Here is a 25647-nt window from a genome sequence, read left to right as displayed (position 1 = left end):
GTCACCGGGAATTCCTTGAATTTCGGGAATTATTCGTTAATTATTGGCTCCGGGAATTCTGCGTAAATTGTTCTCCGTAGACGTGAAAAGTTGCAACTTTTATTAACCCAAATCACATTGAATTTACACATACTTATAAATGCCCTGAGGCAAATTTTTCAGTAAAACTTTTATTTTTATCGAAGAAGGTAAAAAAGATGCATGGAAAATAAAACAGAAATTTCTCAATCCTTTAACTTAGTTACTTAGTTACTTTTCAGAACAATCTATCTGACAGATGGAAGATTGTTGCAAGATATCTTGAAGTTAATTAGGTAATTTTGAATTTTAAATTCTTGTACAATAGCAATTTTTCGTATATTAGTACTTGTCTTTTTAGATGTATTTCGCGTTTGACTATGTGAAATGGCAAATGTAAAATTCGCACCTTAAATTAAATATTTTAAATATGTATACAGGGTGTATCATAGTTAATAGCGCAAACTGACACAGTTGAAAGTACACGTTAATAGAAGCAAAAAAGTCTCAGTAAACATGGGTCCGCAAACGAGTCGTTTTCGAGATAATTGCGAATGTGTGGTTACAATCCGCCACTGACTTCATTGTTTGCAAACGTCGTCCTAGTTGGTAAAATGCTAATAATACAGTAAGAAATTCATTGGATACCTCAATGCTTTTATTGAACATTCTACTTACTTTAACAAACGTTAGTATGTTTCAATTACTGTACACTCGTACCTGTTAAAGGAGGTGTTCAAAGTGTCGTCCTTGCATCTGGATGCAATACTGTACGCGATTCCGCATTGATTGAGTTTCGAATTCTTTCGAACACCCTCGGTTCATTTCGAAATTGGTCAAAAGCATGTTCAATTAATTCTCTGTACCGATTGTATCCATCCTGTTTGATTACAACGCCACCTCTCGGAAATGCTCTGTTTTGTAAAGAAAGAGCAAACCTCGGAACGCGCAAGGAGTAAAGCACTCTTTGTTTACAAAAATGCAATCAGTGACGGCTTCTCACCACACATTAGCATGCATTATTAGCACACTAGGACGACGTTTACAAACAATGAAGTCAGTGGCGGCTTGTAAACACACATTCGCGATTATCTCGAAAACGGCTCGTTTGCGAACCCATGTTTACTGAGACTTTTTTGCTTCTATTATCGTGTACTTTCAACTGTGTCAGTTTGCGCTATTACTTATGATACACCCTGTATATACCGTTTAATTGAATTGAAATATAATTTTTGGATACATTGGAATTTCACAAACCCTTATATTGTTAGCTACAGTATATATTTGTGTGTGAAGGCTTGTGAACTGTGGTCAATGGTGTTCAAATAACACAGCTGAATTGTTGTAATCGACAAAATTGTAACACACTGGCGTTAGACGTTGACCCAAATGTGGTGTAGACCTCCTGGGGTAACACTATGACCCTTTAATAACAGTGTTTTGAGTGTATCCAAAATCGATATGTGTATCTTCAGCGTCATCTTAACACTTTATCGAAGCAGAAGTTTCGATCAACTATGAAACTAACAGCTACAAGCACAGGTATCGATTGTTGCATTTTAGGTGCATTTTTTCCCCTGCATATAGATTGCAGTTAGCTGCATGCTTAGTACTCTCAGATTAGACAAAAGTGATTTCAGGTTTCAGCCTTGGTGAATTTTTTTTAAAAAAATCGACTTTCATCCGTAAAGACAATTGGGGAAGTACCGGTCCAATGACGCTACCTGACGGTTCTGGGTCTCAAAGGGCTGAAGTTAAATTTGGTGCCCTTAGGGACGATATCCACTCACCTACAACACACCCAAAATTTTCTCAGTACCCTATGGAAAGTTTCCACACGGGTCAAATTTAGAGTAATTTTTGCTTTAAATTTAGCTCTTGACCCCTTTAAACACAGTTCACTTTATGCATAGGTAGGCTAATCGTACTGGACCTACACCTTAAAGTCATATCCGAACCACAATGTGCCTTCACCGAGTATCGGACCCGGCCTCCCTTGATTACAAGGTTATGTCGTTACCACAGCGACATAAGGGAAGCCTGTTAAGACCAATGTGACAAGCGTCAAGTAACATGCGACACGAGGGTTTCGCACCTAAGCGACAAATTATACAAGGTCCATCCAGTCTGTAGAAAGGCATTCACTGTGTATTAGCATGCCAACAGACCGAAGCGACACGACCGTGTTCTATATTTACGGTTTTTACGACGATAAATAATAGCCTTGTTTTTTTAGTGCCTTAATGTCAAAGAACGCGTATACTGTAGGTTGATATAAAAATAACAGCAGCCTCTTAGTTTAAATTGCTACATGATTTTGCAATATACATTTGTCATTGAGAAGTAACTTCAATTATTTTTTCTCTACACAGATCCAACTCTTTATAAAACAAATATCCACTTTTATGCAATCAGAAATAAGGATTGGCCCTACTTAATCGGGACGCCCCGGTCTGGCGCCGTCGAGGGCGGTGTCCTGGGCAATCGCTTGGTTCGCCCGGTCCTTAACCCGCCACCACACACATACAGGTACTGTTGTACTGTTTTGGTTCAGCATTGGTATAAATATGTAACACTGCAACTTTCAGCCACATCAATGCAGTATGAAGTAGCTCACACGTGTTTACAGGTTCATGTAAAAAATATACTAATCCTTATTACATAAAACAGTGGCATATTGAGAACAGAATATTTTCAACTTCTGCTTGACTTTTCCGAAGGGAAACAAAGGTTCCTATTTTGCAATGGACTGGCTCATTCAAGAGCATGAAAACTACAGCATTCCCATGCTTCTTCCTCTATTCTCGCACATATTCATTCATAATATGCCATGCGTTTTCCTTAATTCATTGTCGGTTTGAAAAAGGAGATACTGAAATAGTAAACCCAAAAGCACAAGAAATATACTCAAACTGAGTGATAGTCCCACTTTATTGATTCTGCCCATTTCAGAGCAGAATCATATGTAATTTCCCATCTGTGTGCAAAAGTTATGTAATATGTTGAAAGTAGTGTTGTGCACGGGACGAGACGGGGCAGGCTTTTAAAAATTCGAGACGAGACGAGATTGACCATGTGTCATGAGACAAACGAATATTTTCGAGACGAGAGAGCATTTCCACGAGACTTCCACAGGCCAAAGTCTAGTCTCGTGGGCAACACTAGTTGAAAGTTATACATTGGGGTCCCTATAGAGAGGGGGCCTAGACGAGAACTCGATGGACCCGGGCCCCCTGCCCTCCCGTTTTCGGCGCCCGTGGTGCAACTTACGGTTTCGCCTGTGTTGCTTGTGGCTTGTCACTTTGGTCCGAAAGGTCGCTAAAACGTATGAGTTTCGTTTCCTGAGCGTTTTTATTTCAGGAGGACAAGTCGAACATCACTCTCCCTCTCTCCCCCCAAGAAGAACAGGAAATTCCATCGGATGATACATGCTCCATGAGACAAGCATTAAAAATATATTTATTTTAATTGGCCGTCCAGCAGATAAGCACTGACCTCATCAGCATTCCGACATGACGTCACCTTCTGAGGCTATCTAAATCTGCACAACACGCAGAGCAGTGAGGATTGGTTCAACATGAAGTTTATCCACCTGCTATACCTCGCAGTACTTATAGTACTCATAGACTGCCTATTGTCAGTCGAAGGAGGCCGTTTTTACGTCCCTCCTATCCTGAGCGTATTCAGAGCACCTAGAAGGAACTATCGCGAACATAATGGCCGTTACAGAAGAATATACTGGACATAAGGTAATTGTGCTGCATTTGTTGTTCTTTGTCCGTACAAAGAAACACTCGTGTTTCTTCTTATTAGCTATATTACAAGACTCAAATGAAACCCTTAAAAGTCCAATAAAAATTGTAGGGCAGACTATACAGCTCAAATTTACACGAGGTATCAACCGTTATTTACAAAACGACCTCAAGGCTGTAACACTAATCAAGTGAGCTTCAAAACGCCATTTTTGATATTTTAAAGATGGCGCCTCGTATTCACACTTGCACCGGTAAAGAGGAGTGGTTTCTTGCCCTCCGTCAGCCTAAAACTTACAAAACATTTCTCGGTAAATGAAAATTCAATATCTCTGTGCATGCTCACCACACCAGCAAGTTTACTAATGGAGGAGAAAGTTTGACAATGGCCTCACTTCGCAGGCAGAAGGCTGGAAAGACCTCCGCAGTAGCTCAGTTATAAGTGACTGCATGCAGAGGCACAACCACGAATTTTGTCGGGGGGGGGGGGGGGAGTACCAGGATAATATTATTATTAATAATGATGGTATTATTATTATTATTATCACGTTCAATTTCACATTAGCTAATGATGGAAAAGAAGCACACAAACTGTATTTTTGAAAGACAGAAAATGCATGACAGAATTATAGCATGTTTTACACAGATGCAATATGTAGCAACGTAAAATAAGAAAATACATGTGCAATATGTTAACACTATATTGTGTTACGTATTTAAAGTTTCTTTAATACATACACACACACACACACACACACACACACACACACACACACACACACAACTGTCAAAGTTTCTCATGCGCTACCAGAAGTTCGGTTCTCATGCTTACTGGGAGGCCGCGGGCAAATTTCCAAGGTGGCGTAGCAGCAGGAGAAGGCATTCTGTGTGTTCCGTTTTGAGGTGTCCAAATCTGTGATTACAGCACAGCATGCATTCAAAGAAAGATACACAACACGAGATTAACGTAACCAGCTGGTATCGACAATTTGTGCAAACTGGATGCTTGTGCAAAGGCAAGCAGAGTCCAGGCTCACCTCGTGTTTCTGATGACAACATTGAAAGAGTGCGTAAGGCGTTTAAGTTAGGTTCCCCCGAAGTCAGTGACTAGAGCAGGGAAGATGACCCTGACTGAATACCAATTATGACGGTTAAACTCCACAACTGGACGGAGTCACCCCTCCCCCCACCTCTCTCCCATTTTGACAGGAACGTACGAGTGTTTCTCAATGATGTTCCTCCACAGCGCTGGATCGGACGTGTTGCAAATGGAGACAACAACCTTCTCCCTTGGCCACCCGGTTCGCCGGATCTTACACCATGTGATTGTTGTTGTTAAAGGTTGTTAATAGCAGCGTTTATGTATCACCATAGCTCATGTCCATCCATGAACTTCATGATCGGGTAACGCATTCACTGCACAGACATGATACTCTAAGTCTGGGATGAGTTTGACTATCCTTTAGATATGTGACATGTGAACCAGGGTTGACACCCCAAAGGATTGTAATTAACGCATAAGAAACTTGGAGAGTTGCCGCTGCTGAAGGTGTATGGTATGTTGTACAGTCACGGACACTTCTGGGTTGTGACAATCCCATTGACTCTGAATGGGATAGCTACAACCCAGAAGTGTCCGTGACTGTACACGTGTAAGTTGAGAAATACATTTTTTATAAGCTTTTGAAACCGACCATTCTTTTGTGTATGCACTGTATATATTTATTATTTAAATACATTACATAATTAATTCATTCGCATCATAACAAACCAACAGCAAAAATTATATAAATCCGTCTCTCTCAAATGTGCATGCTTCTTTTCCTCAAAACAATTGTTCATGTATTTGAGACAAAACTGTTTAACAGCAACAGTCTGAAGTACATAGTTTGTCTTACTTCTCTCTCTGGTAATTTACAATACATTGCAGAAAAGAACTATATTGCGAGGCAAGCGAGGGAGAAAATGTTTAGATGCAAATTTTTGCAAACTGAAAGACAATATTGATTTAATCGTGTGCAAATAATTTCACGGGACACCATGGCATTCTCTTTTACATTCTTTTTAAATTTAGGTTGTTCGGCTCCAAGGGCCGACACCCGCCGCCCCCTTACGGGTCTAAACTTGAAGATTCAATTCAATTCAATTCAAATTTTCTTTATTAAAGGGCGAGGTTCAGCCTGTGGCTGTTCTCCCACCTAACCCCGTTTGACATTTACCTAGTGTACATAAACAAAATCATAAAAAAGAGAAGAAAATACAATAAAAAATGGTTACAAGGAAAGAACAAAGATGAGATTAAAAAAAAATAAAACAAATCAAGACAACACGTAAAAAAGAAAGAGAGAAAAAAACACATTCACGCACACACACACACACACATTAAAACACACATACTAAACATTTCTGAGCAGGACATTCACGCACGGATGTTGAGATTGATGTACATGATTATGGTAGTTTTGTGAGATACGATAGAACAACGCATACGTAAATATTACAATATAGTTGTAGATTTGTGAAGCATTGGATTGGATTGGCGAGGCTCGTATGTAATCTAAACTGTATTGTGTAGTGTTACTCGTGGGAGCTTGAACAGAGATATTGTTCATCTAACAGAAAATTCTTTAGGTTATTCTTAAATTTGTTAGGACTGGGGAGGGAGGTAATGGAGGGCGGAAGTTCATTCCATGTTTTTGCCGCTGAAAGTGTAAAAGACGATTTGAAAATTTCCAGTGAGTGTTTGAAGAGTTCAAGTTTCGCTGTTCCTCTTGTTTTGTAGCTGTGTATTTCCCTTCTGGTTTTTAGTTTCTCGAATAAATTTTCGGGAATTTTTTTATGCAAAAGATTCTGTATAAAGCAACAGAAATGAAGTTTGCGACGGCTGTTCATGTTTAGCATTTTGTTCTCGTTCAGGGTTGGAAGAATATGATCGAATTTTTTAATGCTATATACGAAGCGTAAACACGAATTTTGAACTTTTTGAATTTTGACCTTATTTCGAACAGACAAGTTTGCACCGTATACTATATCACAGTAGTCTAGAAGAGGGAGAATCAGTGTTTGCACAAGTTTCATTTTAGTATTTGTATTTAAGTATTCATTAAATTTATAGAGGGATCTTAGTGCTGCGTAGGCTTTCTTAGTTTGCTCTTGAACGTGAAGGTCCCAGTTCAAGTGTTCGTCTAACATAACTCCTAAATTCTTTATACTTTTTGAATGTGGAATTTCGGATGTCTCTATTTTGACGCGTGGATTATTCGGGTTCATCATTGCGAGGCTATTCTTGGAACCCATGACGGTGAAAACAGACTTTTGAGGATTTATTTTCAGACCATTTGCATTACACCAGGTATTTATGGCTGCCAAATCTTTGTTAAGTAATGCTATTGCATAATCTGGTGATTTTGGTGGAAATGGGATTTGAATTTGGGTGTCATCTGCATAAAAGTGTACGGTACTATGCTCTATGTTGGTTTCTAAATCTGCTGTGAAGATTGTATATAGGAGAGGAGCTAGAATTGATCCTTGCGGAACGCCAGTTTCTAGCGGAAGCGTGTTCGAGAGAGAGGGCGTGGCAGTTTTTAGGAACACGTTCTGTTGCCTGTTTGTCAAGTACGATCTGAACCATTTGAGTGCGGGGTGTGAAAAATTATAATATTTCAACTTGCTTAAGAGTAGGTCGTGATGAACCTTGTCAAAAGCCTTTGTCAGATCCAGTGAAACCAGAGCAACTGTCATACCCTTGTCCATTGAGCGAAGTATATCATCCGTGACTTTTAGCAACGCCGTCGCCGTGCTGTGAGCAGGGCGGAAGCCCGATTGGCATTTCGGAAGGAGATTGAGGCTGTTCACATGATTTCTGACTTGATTGTAAACAATTTTTTCGGTGATCTTGGAAAGGGTGGGTAGTAGACTTATAGGACGAAGATCGTTTAAGGACAATGTTACTTTTTTCTTAGGTAGAGGGATCACGCGCGCTGTTTTCCAGCTGATTGGATATTGTCCAGTCCGAAAGGAGAAATTTATTATATGTGTCAGGTGACTTAAGATAAACGGAAGTGATAGTTTGAGCATTTTTATTGTTATTCCATCATTGCCAGAGGCATTGGATCGTATATTATTTACTGCTTTAATTGTGTCATATTCACTGATTTCTTTAAGATGAAATTGTTTTGCACTTTCATTAAATATTTTGGAGTTAAAAAAAATACTGGTTTTATTTAAGGCTGATTTCGAGCAGTCGGCCTCACGACAAATGTTTGAAAAATGTTCGTTTATTTTATCTACGTCTCGTATATCAGAGGGTATTTCATTATTAGTAGTTTTACTATACACTCCCCACGCCTTGAGTTTGCTCCACAGGTCTTTGTTGTTTTCATTAGATCGTAGGTGATGGTTAAAGAATGCTTTTTTCTCTTGTCGTTGCACCGTAGTTGTAAAGTTTCTTAGTTCCTTGTAATGTTCCCAGTTGTTGTTTGTCTTTTCGCGTTTATATTTTAATAAAGCTCTGTCGCGGAGTTTCATGAGTAATTTCGTGTTTTCGGATATCCACGGAACACTTTTATGCTTAACCGGTTTAGTGTGGAGAGGTGCATGTTTGTCAAAAAGGTGGATAATATTGGTAGATGTATACTGTACCTTATCTTCGATGTTGTCGTAGCTGTTAATTTGTGCCCAATCAATTTTTGCAGCATCATCATCAAATTTCTCCTTATTGAAATTTGAGAAATTACGGTATGTGACATAATGTTTTTCTCTTTTCGGTTTTTCAATGGCAAGGGTGACACTTACCATGCAGTGATCTGAGTTTCCGATAGGTACGGTTACATTTGATGAACGTACAATGGCAGGGTCATCTGTTATTACGACATCCAGGAGTGATTCGCTATTTTCCGTTATTCTAGTCGGTTTATTGATGATTTGCGTAAGGCCGACAGAATTAAGAATTGATCGAAAGTATTTTGTCTCCGGTTTGTGTGGCGAAAGAAAGTCTACGTTTGTATCTCCTAAAATAAGCAATTTGTCAACACGCGGGAAAACTTCAGAGATTGCGGTTTCTAAACGTGATAATTTTGTGTAGGATATATTGGGTGCTTTGTATATCCCGATTATTCCCAGGGTTGTGTTTCGAATCTTTATCGCTACGTTTATAATTTCAACTTCATCGTTATTTTCATAATTGGTGGATGTTGAAAGGACCTTGACATTTAAGTCTTCGCGATGATATAAGATAATACCACCTCCACCCTTCGTAGTCCTGTCTTTTTTGATGGCTGTGTAACCAGGGATAGCGAAAGAGGACGTGGGCGCTTCTTCACAGGACCAGCTCTCGGTGATTAGGAGGAAGTCGGGAGGGCACTCGCGTGTGATTGTTATTAGTTCCTCTAATTTTGTCCGCGACAGAGACCTGACGTTAGCCTGTGCGAGGGTGAGGAGGGGTGGTTGGTCTTTCCCTGAAAGGCGATGACCAGGGGGGAGGGAACCGTTTCTTGCGGTTGCGTCACGTGATGTCGTTGACATGGAAGGCATTTTTGCAGAGAGGAACGGACAGGGGTACCATTTGTTGAGATTGGGACCAGGATGGGTAACAGTTTTTATCAAGGCAGTCGGGTGTTTTTCTTTTTAAAAACGACATAAAAACATTGAATACTATTTGGTGTTCTAAAAATAGATCACGCTGGAGGGATGAAAAGAAGAGAGTGTACGAGTACTTACATGCTGTCTCCTTGTAAAAACTAGCCTCGCCATACCTCACAGAGTTAGCAGTTAACATCTTCACATTTTTAAGCACTTTCTTACATGTAACTTCACTAAACACAAACACACACACACACACACAAAACACACAAAAGTACACAATAATCAAATACCAAATGAGATAATATGAATTTTTCCAGTAACTGGGGAATGATAAATTGTGAGTTAATTTCTGGATGGAGTTCATGAGGTACACACACACGCACAAGTGTTCACACGTTCGTTTCTTGTTTTCCAGTTCCACGCATCATCATTCCCGCCTACATTTGAGAGCGTTTAGGTCCCTTTCGGTTTCAATGAATGTAAGAAAAGCAGATATTGCAAGCGAAGCGAGAAAGATCAGTTTACGAAATGCATTTTTGTTTGTACAAAATTTGAAATCGAGGGGGCCAATTGCCCTTCAGTGCCCCCTCTGAATGTGCCCTCGAGCGTCTGGAAGAAAAAATGCAAGAAATACGTGAAAACTAATTCCATCTTGAGTACCCTTTCGTCCTGCTACTCATACAGTCTGCTAGTCTTTTTTTTTTTACTTCAATGTTTCCTCCCCCTAGAATTGACTTCCGTCCAAGTTTGGGGGTGGGGGCAATGACCCCCCATGTGGTTGCGCCACTGACTGCGCGTGGATTCCAAAGACTTATTCTTCTTGAGGTATATAGGCAGTAACTGAAAGTTGAAAATATACTTAGGCAGATCAGCAATAGGTCTGTGCTAAAATGCAGCAAACTTGATCAACCCTACATACAGAAATCTACTAGATAAGAAACAAAACAAATTAAGGTTTTCATTTGACTCCGTTGTATTAAACTCCATTACACCGCTTAATCTGTATGCTTAAAACAGAACTGGCTCACTAGGAGTCTATTTGTGGCAGAGCGCTCTCGTGTGCACATGTGGATTGCAGAACGAGCAGCGGTACTGTTGTAAGAAGAGCGGAAAGGTGAGGCAGGAGGCTTCGTCGGTCGCGTTCGTGTAGTGGGGAACTTCTTGTCATCTGATTTGTGACTCACAGTGCAATCATAGCAGTAGAAACAAAAGGGAGTTCAATTAACGAAATTGAAACAAACAGCAAAAATAAAATTACCGAGATGTACATACAGGTGTAAACGAATTTAGAAAGGGGTGGAAACCAGTAGTAGTATTGGTGATAGAACCAGGACCACTTACAAGTGTACAAATGATGAGCTCATATAATTAAACAGCCCGATTTGCCCACACTTAAAATTATGCCAAGATGCCCTTATTCCCCAATTCTTCAAGTGTAATATGCTCTTAATTCTAAGAATTTTCAATCCTAGTGTACAAATGATGAGTCCCCTCAGATTAATTTGCATACACTTATAAAAGGCACTTCTGTGAGATTGTTGTCCATAAATTTGTTAAAAATATGCCCCTCTTGATATTTTTTTTGCCCACACCTAAAACTAAACTAAGATACACACACACACACACACACCCACACACACACACACACACACACACACACACACACCCACATACACACACACACCCACAAACACACACACACACACACACACACACACACCCACACACACACACACCCACACACACACACATATTTACTTCCGGTTTAAGTTCAATTGGGCACCAGGCTCAACTTGCATATCTAATATTAAAACAATGTAATTCTTCTAGAATTGCTCTGTGACTCTCTCATTTCTTACATCATAAACATATGATTTTTCCCTTATGAGAATAACACTACATATGGTGTCATCAGGTAATGCCTCATGGAATTCACAGATAATTTTAATGTTTGTCCTGTCATTAACCACAACTTGTTTTCTTTTTGAAGTGTTGATTACAAACATGGGTCTCTGTGCTTTGAATTCATCTGGTGTGTAATACATGTCAGTATTGCCAGTAGTGACCCTTTTGTATGATGAAAATGCCTCATATAATTTGAGGAAATCATCCTTGGACATGTCTAAATTATAATTTTCTCTAGGAAATACCTCATTTCTGCCATTTTTAAGATATATGTTCTTGATGTTGCAGTTATCAAATCTACTTGAATTTTTTTCCTGATTATTGTGTCTTCCGGTCTGAAACAATACCACCACAAAATCCGGCATGTCATATTGTATACTGGAGAATGAATTTGTAGCATCAAACTCATAATAAGTACCAGTTGCGGGCTTCTGTACACATTGATATGTATAAAATTGTAAAGGAATCTGTGGATTTTTTATTATATCTGCTTTGTATTTAAGAGCATAACTGGCTTCATATTCAAGAACTGGGATTCTTAGCTCCATAGTCTGAATAATGCATTTGCCTTCATCAGGTAAGGTATTGGGCAGAGCTTCTCCTGTAGAGTTTAATGTGCTGTACCTCATCAAAGCATTATTATCATTTGCAGCTCTTCTAAATGTGATTCTTAAACCACCCTTCCACATAATATCTTTGTAATCTGAAAAGAATCCTGGCAACAGGCGCATAGGGAACAACACTGTGTGGCTTTTAAATATTATTTTATCACCAGCCTCAAATCCACCTATTTTGTAGTAAGAAGCCTCGGTTTTGGATAATTTTAGTGTGGCCAAAGCTGTGGAGGTAATGCCGGGATAATCCACTCTGTTTATAACAACACCATGCTTTCTGATCTCAATTTCAGAGAACAGATGCGGCACAAAATTGTCCACCAATCTTATACTTGAATTTGCCGGATAATCTGTTCCATCGAGCTTTACAACATCAAATTTGATGTATAGATCTGCTCTGTGGGGGTGTATAAAGCCATCCCCTACATCAAGATCAACCTCAATTTCTGTGTTGGGTTGATTTAAATTTGCAAATGTCCTCCTGTTTGGGGGGAATGATTGTAGCTCATAACTCTCAATATTTTCCATTTTTTTTGTATGTATTTTTATTTAAATATTAATCTCTATGATTGCAGTTGTTGTGGCTCCAGCAAAATCAACTAATTCTTCTTTTTCATTAGTGACCATCAATTCAATGTTATATATTCTATTATGGCACACAGGAAAATATAATGTTGGGGATGGAGTGTAGATGATTGGCTCCATAAATTCAGAATTAGGTTTAAATGTTGCAATGATGCCAGTTTGTTTGTGAGTGCCTATGCCATTTGATTTGGTGATCATACCCTCGGCCACATTACAGTGAATATTCAGAGTCTCTATGGCTAAGAATTTAGGTATATTAATAGCAGTGTGTTTGATGGCCGGTTCAAGTTTTATGTTGTTCTCAAAGCCTAAAAGCTCTCGTATAGTACCCAGATCCACTGTCTCTGTAGCAGATAGAATCTCTACTCTGTGAGTGACAGAATTTTGACTTAACACTATACCTCTGGGTAATTGAGCATTTAGAGTGGACAGATTATATTGCCCTGGAGTGATGACAATTTTTTGATCCCCTACTGCAATTTTGTTGTTGTGGTGTGTAATATTAGGGATCAAGTACATGCCATAAAATGCTCTGAGAGCTATTGTTTTGGGATACACTATGTCATCATGCAATTTGAGTTTCAATATTGAATTTTGGCTGGTGAGATGGAATACCCCCATGATGTTTTAAATACCACAAGGCCTTTTGAAAATTTTCAATTGATGGTTTATTTATTTGAGACATATATCTAAGAACAGATAAACACAAATGTCCACAATTAACATCTTTGAAATTTTGAACACGGGCATTATTGTAATAAAGATTAGCTGAATTTAGATATTTTATTAAATTTTCAGGTGGAACACCTCCAAATGAATCAAACACAAATGCCTCATTTTTTAAATATTTAGGATAACAGATCCAGTGAGTGCCCTGATTTTTGTACTTATCCAAATTAACAATGCCACACTCTTTGTTGAGTGGTTGCTCTGGCAAAGAATCAGACATGTACACACCTCTAAAATTTTTGATGCCCAGTGGCTTGATTAAAGCTTCAATATCTTGGTTAGTAAGCGGCTCTTGTTTTTTTTAAACTTATTCATGGCTCTCTTAACACCTTTGCCTTGTTTCTCCATGGCCAGGTTATGGCGCTTCAATTCATCTAATTCTGCCCTATTTTTCTTGGCATCTATTACTGTTTTTGCTATGGCAGCTGATCCCCCAGCCAAGCTCCCAACAGCCCCGAGAGCAGCTAAGATGGCCGGGATAGTAAATATAAATCCCCCCACATGTGATTTTTTTCAAGATTGCTGTAATTTTTTTAATTGGGGGGTACTAAGCAACAATTTCATACCATGACCCTTGGCAATACAAGAATTTTTTTTCTTGCGCTGCTTTTTGGTTAAAAGGCTGTCAATAGGCCCAAGAGATTTAAGACCTGCATAAGGTATTTGATACATAACACCCTTGGCCTTCATTGTAGGTTTATTATATACATATATTCACAGCCCCCACCCCAGTTTTTGTTTGGTGTTCATAGCTATGGTGGTTCCCAATGCTGCTATTTTTTTACTCAAAGAAGCATCTTTGCTTACAAATCTACCAAATGCAGCCTCTTCTAATTTCTTGTCTGCAACATGTCTCTTGTCAAGATCAGAATGTGTGTTGTATGCTATGTCATGGTCTCTACAAGCAGCATCTAGGGGATTAACACCAGGATCACCTCTGTTTAATCTATGGTCCAATTTTGTGCCTGGACCACAATACTGATAGCCTGGAATATGTAGTTCAAATGGCAGCTTGTTTATAATGTCATTAACCAACCCCCGACCCTCAGAAATATTCCAAAATTTAGGTGGTAGAGTATTAATAATTTTTATAAGATATCCAATCCCCTTAGTGTCATTCACTATAAAATTAGACAATTTTGTGCTTATCATGTCCATAATTCCAACCTTTTCATTGTAAAAATTGTGGTTGCCAGCATTTTCCTCCCCAGCTATCACCAATAACCTATCTACAAGTTTCCTGACATCATCAACCCACACAAATTCTTTAGGCAGGGTGTTGTATTGTTTGATTCCACTACCTGTCTTAATTTGTGACCATATGGGCTTGATTAAATTGTTGTATTTTGCTCCACTGCTAGACTTGACTCTTTTTTGTGTGGGATCATTGTTCTGGTATAGAGCATCTGATTTTATTAATATTTCTTTGTAATGTTCATAATCTTGATCTGTATAGCTGCCAGGCCTTTTCCGAGTCATCAGTTCCCACAATCCAGGTGTGCCGGGGTACTTAACAAAAGCACCTTTTTCTCCGAGACGAGATTCTGAATATACAATCAGATCATCCCCCATAAATGTTACTCTGAAATTGCCAATTCTATGTCTGATGCTACCATCAAGCTCTGTGTCAGCATATAAGCCAAAAACCTCATCTGTATTGTCTTTAGGTGTAGTTAAATATTTTTGAGCAAGAAGACCCAATTCAATAGGATCCTGAGTAGCTTCAATTCTTCTAGGAGCAACAGGACTAGGTGTATGAATGCTGGAAAGTGGGGTAAATGGATAATCTAATATGTTCCTGGCAGCTACAGGTACAAGCTCTGTAATCAAATTTTGATTTTGCTCTGTAACAGTTTTGATATTTTTACCTAATTCACTAATAGCATCAATTACAGGCTGTTCTGTTTGTTTGTTTTTTTCATAAATTCCTCGGTTCTCTGATTTCCATCCCTTAAATCTTTTTACAAGATAATCTCTTAATTTAAGATCATCAATGATTGGCCTTTTCATGGTTATTTATATATGTTTCAATGTCTAGAAAATTGTTGATTTTATTTCTATATTTACCACTATTGGGTGTTCTTGTCATATCAATTGTGACAAACCCATAACTGTCCTGGTTCCAGCACCTGCTGCAAAACTTAGAAAAATCATTGTAGCTCAAGTCCCCACCTACATATTCATCATGTATGTGTTTGAGGTTGGTATGGTCTTGATGAAACACACATATAAAATTGCTGTTGTCTCGGATCAGCTGCTTGGGTATTTTTGAAAAAGTCTGTGCCAGGTAGAAGCAATCAATGTTTTTGTGTCGGCCCTATGTAAAGAAATTTCTAACCTTGTTTTGATTATCCAGTATAATGTCATCAAACACAACAACAGAGTTATCGAGACATTCATAAAGTGGCTTAACATCTGGTTCAAAATTGGCAATATCCAATCCATCATATAGTTTCATCAGCTGCTGATATTTTAATTTTTCCAAGCTCTTAGAAAAGACATACAAGTGCCTGTTTTTCCAGTCTAACCAGTTGGGTGCCAATAAAAAATTATCAACCATTAGTGTAGTTTTACCACAAGCTGATGGCCCAACAATAAGACATCTAATATTTTCAGGCAGCAACTTGCCAATTCTCTTAATCTGCTGTTCAGGTTCTGGCAGCCTCTTTATAACATCCCAGGTGCTCATATTATTATTTTGTTTGCATCGATCCAGCTGTGTTCTGGGAGTCCTAGCCATTTGACAAATAACTTGTTGCCTTTTCTGCGGATAATTTTTTCTATGAGATATGTGTCAGGCTGTTTAGTTTTGCTGAGCTCTTCTTCATAGAATCTGCCTTTGAGAATTTCTCCTCGGTGGTCTTTTATTATATATGTGTTAAGGGTCCCAGGTTTAATTTGAACCACTGTAAATAATTCAGTGCTCCAGTTTCTTGTAAAGCCTCTTTTGAATAAGTGCTTATATTTGCTGATTCTTACTTGATCACCCACCCTGTATTTGGCCTTTCTTGTTGTTGGCCGATATTTAGGATAATAAACAGTGCTGATCAATTTTTGCTCATCAGATGAAGTTACTTCAGAGGGTTTCATGTTGATTGTGGAATGGACCGAGTTGTTATATTTATGTAGAAGTTCTGGAAGAATATTAATCCATTTATAATTACCTTGAAGTGTAAATTGTTTATACATAAGATTTTTTAGGGTTTTGTTGAATCTCTCTACAATTGAGGCTTTGAGATCACTGTAACTCGAATAATGTTTTATTGACTGGCTTTTAATAAATTGTTGGAACACAGAATTATAAAATTCTTTGCCATTATCTGTTTGCAAATAGCGCGGTGATCTTCCACTCTGATTGATGATTGTCCTGATGGCTTCTGTAACACATTTTCCAGTCTTGGATTTGAGTGGCACAGCCCAGGCAAATTTTGAAAATGTGTCTATTATAGTGAGTAGATACTTGTAGCCCTTGTTGATTTTGTCTAAGTTTTTCAACTGTCCACTTGACATTTCAATCAAGTCGCTCTGCCATAAATCATCTATGCCTTTTGTAACTAATGGGAGTCTCATAAAATTATGTCTGGCTTGTCTGTGTAATTCATCAACAATAATTTGTCTAGACATAATTTGAAAACAAGAATATTGCAACTATGGGGTGTTCAGCAGCTGATACTACAGGATTTTCTAAATATAATTTGTCTCCTATTTGTATATGAAATTCCAGAGAGCCATCATCTTCAGCATAAGATGTTTCTAATGTATTGGGATCTGTAAAATCCTCTAACTCTACACTGGTGATTTTCACTTTGTTTTCAGCATTTGTTATTGATAAGGTAGGGTAGTGGTGTGCCTGTGGTTGAAGCCAATATTTGATCTTGATTGGTCTCAATGTGCCCCCAACAAAAAATTGGTAATAAAATTGTGCAGGGGACAGCATATATATTTTGCCACCTGGTGTAAATGGTGAATCATATTCTTTGTTGGGGATGCTGTACAATTCAAGAATTACTGTATGTTTTGGATTCTCGATTATGCCTGTTATTTCCTTTTCTGCTGTGAGCAATCTGCTTGTTACAGATTCAAGGTGCTCATTGATAGTTCTAACAACATCATCATGGCCTGGCTTGATTTTTATGTCCACAATAAGTTTCTTGTATTGTTGCACAATTTCTTGTAGCTGGGTGGCAAAAACAGACAGAGGATTTGCTTGATTGGATTCCATGGTCCCTAGCTGTTGCTTGATATTAGCTACAATTTGTTGCAAATTTTCAATAACTGCCAATTTTGAATTTTGAGCAGTAAGATCATGGACCTGTCTTCTGATATCCTCAAACAGGGCATGCAGTTCATTAATATGTTGATTAGTTGGTAGAGTGGCCACTGTCTGAGTAAGTTGTTTGATCTCTGTCTGGATATTCTTGATATCTTCTGATTTCAATATCCTATTCACTGCCCTCTTAATATTTTTAAGTTCCTGTGATGTAGGCAGATTTGTTACAGTATTTTGCAGAGATTCAAGTGCCAATTTCACATTTTTTAATTCAGAAGCATCAGCCACATTTTGCATAGCATCTTGGAGCAGGGCTATATCTGCCTGAGTGGGTGTTGATTGTTGTAAAATTTCAAGCTTTGTTTGGATATCATCAATCAAGTGATGAAAATGAGATAGTTCAGATTCAGTGTTGAGGTTTTCAAGCTTTGTAATCTGTTCCTGGACACTGACAAGTGTGTCTACAATACCGGGCAAGCGGGATTCCAGAGATTCTTGTACATTTGTCAAATCACTTTGCACTGCTGCTATTGTACCCTCAAGATGGGTTATGGTACTTTGAATTTTTCCAAAATCTTCATATGTTTCAAGTTGCAGCTTAATATTTGCAACACTCCGAGTTATTGCACTCAAAGCATCAGAAGATGGCAAATTGTTCATAAAATTTTCAAGTGTCTCAATTTTTTCTTTAACCTCGGGTATGGCATTGTTCAGAGGGTCCAGATTAGGTATCTCCAGTGATTGAATCTGTTCTTTTAGAGTGGAAATCACTAGATCAAAATCTTCTTGTGATTTTATGCTTTTCACAATTGTTTGGAGCTGTGTCTGGACATTATTAATATGTTCCTCCAATTGTTGTTTCAATTGCTCAGAGTTGGTGGCCTGGGTCTTAAATTTGGCTTGAAGAGCTGCAACAGCTTCTTCTAAACTTTGAAAATTATCCAATGTAGCCAGGTCAGTATATTTCTGAAGCAATAATTTGAGTTCAGAATCAATTTTAAGAAGAGGGTCCATGCATTGTGATTGCAAATTTGTAATTTCTAATTGAAGACTGGCATTAAGTGTAGTTTGTAAAGCTTGTAAATCACTTCTTAATTTCTTGACTCTGACATCAAGCATCAAAATCTCATCACTGTGATCTTCATGCCTTGTATGGCCAAAAATATCATTAGGCATTTTTGTTTTAGCGGTTATTTATTATTGAATATCTGATTCTTAATTCTATAAAAAAAGGTATAAGCTTGTCATATGATCCAGGGACCTCAATATATAAGCAGTCACCAGCAGAAACAGTATAAACAGTGCCAGAAACCATGTTTGAGTGCTTAATTCTGTAAATATTTTTCCCTATTGAAATCTTGACATTGCCCTCAGGGGTTGTAATAAATTGCAATTGCCCACCCACAGGTAATTGGTAATGATTTAAATTATTGTTAAATATGTACAATATTTTACCTGTTTCATCATCAATATCTGTAAGTATGCTGTTCAGATGAATAATTAACAAAGCACTCAGTTTAGATATTATATCAGGAGAGGCTTGGGGTGTTGGCAGGTCCATAATACCTTGTTTCTTGAACCCAAATAAGTTCATAGGCATGTTTATTTATTTCAAATCATGCTCTGTAATTGGGCATTGATTGCCACTTTTCAAATCACAATGACCCCATGGTAAAGTATGTATGCCACATGATAAAATGCATCTCTTATCATCATGTGGGTCCAAAGCCACTTTTCTTACAATATTGCTAGTCAATAAGTGATCCACACTCTGAATTCTATTTTCTGATGTTCTTATTAAATTCTGGGTCTTGAGGCAATTTTTATAATCTTCAAATTCAAGCTCTTTTTCCACAGTTACTCTGCCAATGCCCTTGGCCTTTTTGGCAACAACACCACTACATGTTTCAAAACTATACATCTTGGCTCTTAACCCAGCAAATGCCACAATAACATCACCAAGTGTCTCATCTTTTAACTTGCCAGGCACCTTTTTGTTGTGGGGTTGAATCCTTGTATGTTCACTGGTATCAAAATATTCAAGCAATTCAGGCTGTGTTATATCTTTATAAACATCTTCTGTTTGAATATCAACAACAAAACTATCTGTGTCCATGTACATCAATTTTACACGATCCTGATAAAAAGGTTTCAACACATCATAATACAATTTTAACATGTGTAATTTGGCCTATTCCAATATCACAGCCCCTACATAAATAGGCTTATCAAACTTAATATTTGTTTTTTTCATGTTGAAAAGTGCCATATTCTCATCATAAATTCTTCTGTAATTGAAGTTGGGCTTTGCAATCAATTTTTTGCTCCGGCTGGGGTCAGTAATTATTTTAACATCAATATGTTTTCTGACATTTTCAATTGTTTTGCCATACACTGAATTGACCATCAATTTAAACAAGGTCTTATCATTTTGGCTGATTGCAGATGTTCGAAGCTCTGTGTTTGTATCAATATATGGCTTCAACCATGTTGAGTGCCTGAACCTCAAAACTTTTCCAACTTTGGTCACTTGAACACCATGATTCATCAGGAACTGGAGGTTTTTGTAATATATGACATAGCCCTGTTTTGGCTCCAGAGTCATCATCAATTTCTTCTGTTTAGAGCCAGGTGAACACTGAACCTCAGAAATTGGGGGCAGATCAGAAAATGTCTTGTGTAAATTATCTGGAATTGTCAGATCAACCTCTAAGAACAGGCCATAATTACTGTCATCAAAATCCTTAAGATCTTCAATATTGAAATTTTCAACCCACTCAAGCCCTGCATATGGCAGTTTATCCATCATGGCATAACCATAGAGGCTGTTTGCATCTACATACAGTATATAATTTGATGGCAATGCTGGATCATAATCGGGAATATATTTGTTATTTGCACTGGCATATCTCTGAGAACATTGCACCATGCCCCCTCTTATACATTGTTCCATAAACAGATACATATCTTGATCCTGGATTAGATCCAATTGCTTTTTAGTATTTAAAAACATTGCAGCCCATGCTAGGCCCGGGGCACTGTAAAAATACACTGGATCCAGTCTATAATTTTGCATAGAAGATTTTCTGAATGCCTGAAGTATATCAGCTAAGAGGGTTACATCAAGTTTCAAATATGCCCTGTGATAATCACCAAATGTCTGGCATTTTAAATTGTTCCACATCAATTGGGCATGGTGATAATCATCATCAGTGATTCCAGATCCTCTGATTTTGCTGTAAAACTGTTGTTTTGGTGGCAGAGAACACTCATCAAATTTAGAAAAATCTGTAACATAATCATATGGATATACACCCTTCCGCCTAATTAATTTCAGGTCCTGATTTGGAAACAAAGCACATGTGATTTTGAATTGATCATCAGATAATTGAGTGGCCAGTGTAGCCAGGCTAGCCGATAAAATTCTGTATGAATCAAGAAATCTTAAGTGAATAGAAACACCATTAACTTCAATTTTCTTGCTAATAGCTATATATTTCTCATCATTTTCTGCTAAAATATTTAAATTCTGCTTGTCAAACCCCTCGTACCTGATCAAATGATGAAAATCATAATTGGATGCTCCATGGCAAAATATGGGGACAAATTTTGGTCTCTTGATCTTAATATTACAGTTATTACACAGAGCCATTAAGAATTTACCATCTGTATGAGAATGGTGTTTCACCTTGATATTTGTATCTGAAAATTCAGAATCACATACCGGGCATTTTTCTGCATTGTTGAAATCTTCAATCTGTTTCTCTGTTAAAGGCAACATAGGTTTTGATTTTAATAAGATATTAGATGCTATGTCACGGCACTCATTTTCTATTCTTTGTGCAAATTCTTTGATGGCATCTGCTCCCATGTATAAATATTCTTTACTAACCACACCACCCTGTACAACCACATAATAAAAGCTGGAAGGTTCATGTAGCTGATATGGTGTAATTAAAGATTCCTCAGGGTCTGGGCTACAGAAAGCAAGAGGTTTGAGATTTGATTCAAAATCACACACTATATATGCTGGGTGTTCCAACAAGGCTTGAAACTTTTGGAATTTTGCATTTTCACTTGGCATTGGCATCACCATATGAACAGGTTTATGGTTGCCACAGTATTTCAGATGCTCAATTAACTTGTTTTTAGCAATTTCTGCATTTTCTTCCCGAACCCCATTCACCATTTTTCTACCATCAAAAACAGTTAAACATCTTCTGCACAACTTAAATATTCTATTAAATTTGTCTAGTTGTGTTCTCACTAAAGCTTCAAGACTGTGTATCAGAGTGTAATGATTTGTGCCATCCCCTTTAATTAAGAGCAGATCAATCGGAATAGCAGATTCATCATCAAGTGTACTGATTCTGAGAGGATCTATCAAGCAATTGTCACGGCCAGTAGAACAAGTAAATACATTAATAGATAATTGTTTGCCATTTATGTGCCTGGCCTTTTTTTCAAATTTATCAATATTCTGAACAGACATTGGATATTCTAAACCCTCCATTGCTTCATCAAAATCATTTTCATGTTGTTTATAATAAGTTATTCTCTCAGGATGCCTTGAAACTGGATACAAAGCAGCTAAAATACACCACAAAAAGCATTTCTGGTCATTATTTTTTATATTAACCACGGCTGTTTTGTTTTTGATATTGGCAGGTAATGGCACATAAGTGGAACCTTGTAATGGGCTGAATTCAGAAATATTAACATATAACTTGTGTGGAGAACCGCATAGGCTCCATCCAGACTCTTTTGCAGCAAATTCAGAGTGTTTAATATTCAATTGATCTATCAAACTGCTTATTATTTTGTCTGAATTTGCATTTGAGTATACAGGTACAGTTTCTGCTATGTGGGGCTGTGTAAATTTTGTGCCATTTGGCTTCTTATATTGTGTAAACAATTTGAGAGACAGCTTATAAGAGCCATTTTGTGCATTTAGAATTGCCTGCACATCTGGATTTATACTCTTCAAAAAATTCTTAATGTCACATCTTGGCTCTGATACAAACCGGTGATCCCTTAATTGGCCGTTAAAACTGCTATGGATGGGTTCATAGCGTGGCTGCTTTGCCGGTCCAGCATTAACAGGCGTTTCATGCTTTCTTTTCAGACCAGATGTAGAAGGTTGTGGGGGCAATGTTGATGACTGTACAGAACAAGAACCCACATGTCTATTGAAATATGCCTTGCTAAATATTTTATTGCATTTAGAACATATTTTAGTGGGAGTTCTGAATTTGCCTGGGTTACAATTCTTTTGGTGTCTGGCCCAATTGGGGCTGGATATATTCTTATTACACTGATTGCAATATTTTTGATTTGGCATTTTTGTTGTTGGTTTATTATTTAAGATTTCCTGGGGTTCAATTCAAAATTTTGTACTTAATATATATATATATTTTGTTCAGCTGTGTGCTTTGTTTATTTCTTGTGTATATTTAATATGTTAATAATGTTAATTTTTATCCTCGGTTTATTATATAAATTTTTTTGGGTTTTAAACCAAAACTCTATGCTTATTATGACAGGTTGTAAAGCCAATAGCCCACAAGTGGAAAAAATAAAATATTGATCTAAACTGACCTTCCGCAAATGCCTGCACGGACATGCATGTCTAGGATGGCAATGACCTAGCGCTGTGTTATGTATTGATTTTTTGTATAACAGGCTGGGACAGATATAAGCCTAACTCTAAATAAGAGTGGATTACAACAAACAAGCTGGATGCAACAAATATCAGATTTTTTATACAAAATATAAGCCCTTTTGTTCAATATACCAGAAATATATTTAATATGAATAATAAGAATTAAACCAAACAGGCCTGTAAGTATGAGCAGCACTGTAACAACACATCTGTTCTCCTCAGCCACTCTCACAATACTGGCTGATGCAATTTTGTTTGCACGCAAAGCTTCAATACTCGGAAATTTCTGTAGGCACTGACGCAGAGGAGAATCACTTGAAACATGCAAAGCAAAAATTCAATACTACCGTGTCGGGAATTGTGCACATTAATCACTTTGATCTAAACAAACACTAACACAGAGGAGAATCACTTGAAACATGCAAAGCAAAAATTCAATACTACCGTGTCGGGAATTGTGCATATTAATCACTTTGATCTAAACAAACACTAACACAGAGGAGAATCACTTGAAACATGCAAACATATAATGTAAGAAATGAGAGAGTCACAGAGCAATTCTAGAAGAATTACATTATCTTAATACTAGATAAACAAATTGAACCTGGTATCCAATTGAACTTAAGCCAGAAGTAAATATGTGTGTGTGTGTGTGTGTGTATCTTAGCTTAGTTTTAGGTGTGGGCAAAAAAATATCAAGAGGGGCATATTTTTAACAAATTTATGGACAACAATCTCACAGAAGTGCCTTTTATAAGTGTATGCAAATCAATCTGAGGGGACTCATCATTTGTACACTAGGATTGAAAATTCTTAGAATTAAGAGCATATTACACTTGAAGAATTGGGGAATAAGGGCATCTTGGCATAATTTTAAGTGTGGGCAAATCGGGCTGTTTAATTATATGAGCTCATCATTTGTACACTTGTAAGTGGTCCTGGTTCTATCACCAATACTACTACTGAAACCCAATGTGAACATGATAAAAGATAAAAACGGTGAATTTTTTTCTGATTTTAAATAGATGGAAGAACTATTTTAATGACCTTTTAAATGTTCATGTATTAGATAAACCAGAAGTAATGAAGTACACAGCAGAACCTTTAGTTGCAGAACCTAACTTGTCTGATATTAAAGATGCTATTAAAAGGCTAAAGAATAACAAAGCACCTGTCATTGATATAATACCAGCTGAGTTAATTGAATATGGTGGGAATTCGTTAATAAATTGTCATATTCATAAATTAATTTCTTTAATATGGAATAAAGAAGAAATTCCTGGACAGCATGAGTCATGGAAGACATTCCGTCAATTGCTTATTTCTTAGTGATATTCAACGTCTTAGCAACCATACTATCAATCAAATATCAACATTTGTTACAGTTGCAGTGTCAAGATAGAATGGCCCCGTGTACTTCGCTACATTTTTTTACTCTTTTTGCACTGACGTGTCTGGTTTGTTACAAAGTGTAATACTTCGTTCATTTGGTGTCCGCAACGTTTCCTCTAAGTTCGGGACGGTGTACAGTGTGGTGTGTCTTCTCGTGGTAGGTGCTAATCAATCAAATGAACGTTATAAGCAGCAGACAGGCATTTGTTCAATCAACTACAAACCGCTTTTCTTGCGTACAACGTCAGCACAGTTTCCTTGCACTGGCCCCACGTTGTATGTACCTTGACTACACCTGGTGTCAAAAAGTGCAGGAAACTAGACTTCGCTAATGAAACTTATAACTTTTGTGGAAACACATATTATTATTCAAATTCAAATGATTGATTGATTGAGTTGGTGTTTTAAGTCCACTTTATGCACAGTAAGGCCTGGACCTATAGTTTAAAGGGGTCATATTCAAATGCATTTTTTGCATTATACATTAATAGAGTGTCATCTTGTACCATTATAAAGAATCGTTTTAGTGCTTGGCTATCTTGAGAATGTGTCAAAGGAAATTTATTGATATGTTGCTACCTTCTCTAATTATAAATTATGTATAATGATTATGCACTGTTATCTAATTTCAGGTAACAATTTGTGATTACGAAAGGCTAATCCCGAAACTACTACAAATATCTAAGAAATCAAAAGCAGATGTCACTTAATTCTTCTTATCCATTTGAGACTAACCTTTATACTGCAATTAAAACAATTCAAATTTATGTAACGAAGTTTATATTGTTATTATCCTTTGGTTATTTCCTTGAGGTATGTTACAAAGTTATAAAGGTGTTTAGCTACAAAGTTTGTAAACATAAGGTTTATCGTATATTTCTTTTTGTATTTTGAAATAAAATGAAGTAGGGTCAGAACTGTAGTGTATTCTTAATAACTCGGTTTTACATGTTTTTTTTATCGAACAATGTACTTACATATAATTTAAAAAAGTGGAGTAATATGTTAATATCAATATGAAACAACTTACGCAATTGTTTAATGTAATCTATTTGCAGCGGCGGCGCTAGGATTATTCATCAAGGGGTGCTGAGGGGGTGTGATGCTGAAAATAAGGAAAACACGCATGCAACCTTT

The 25647-nt window shown here is 37.4% G+C and overlaps 1 protein-coding gene across 2 annotated transcripts in view; it reads left to right on the top strand.

Annotated features, from left to right (window-relative positions):
- Positions 1–25427, top strand: part of LOC145997311 (uncharacterized) — a 37410-nt gene extending 11983 nt beyond the window's left edge. Inside the window, exon 4 of one of the 2 annotated variants that reach the window (XM_083134211.1) lies at positions 25143–25427. In XM_083134211.1, the coding sequence (XP_082990337.1) occupies positions 25143–25146 (4 nt within the window). In that variant the 3' untranslated portion in view covers positions 25147–25427. Of the gene's footprint in view, positions 1–2390; positions 2528–25142 lie in introns of those variants that run through there. The other variant, XM_083134212.1, reaches the window with a different exon arrangement.
- The last annotated feature ends 220 nt before the right edge of the window (positions 25428–25647 follow it).

Source organism: Lepisma saccharinum, chromosome 13, assembly GCF_977018435.1.
Source record: "Lepisma saccharinum chromosome 13, izLepSacc3.1, whole genome shotgun sequence".
Lineage (NCBI taxonomy): Eukaryota > Metazoa > Arthropoda > Insecta > Zygentoma > Lepismatidae > Lepisma > Lepisma saccharinum.
This window is presented reverse-complemented; position numbering and strand designations above follow the sequence as displayed.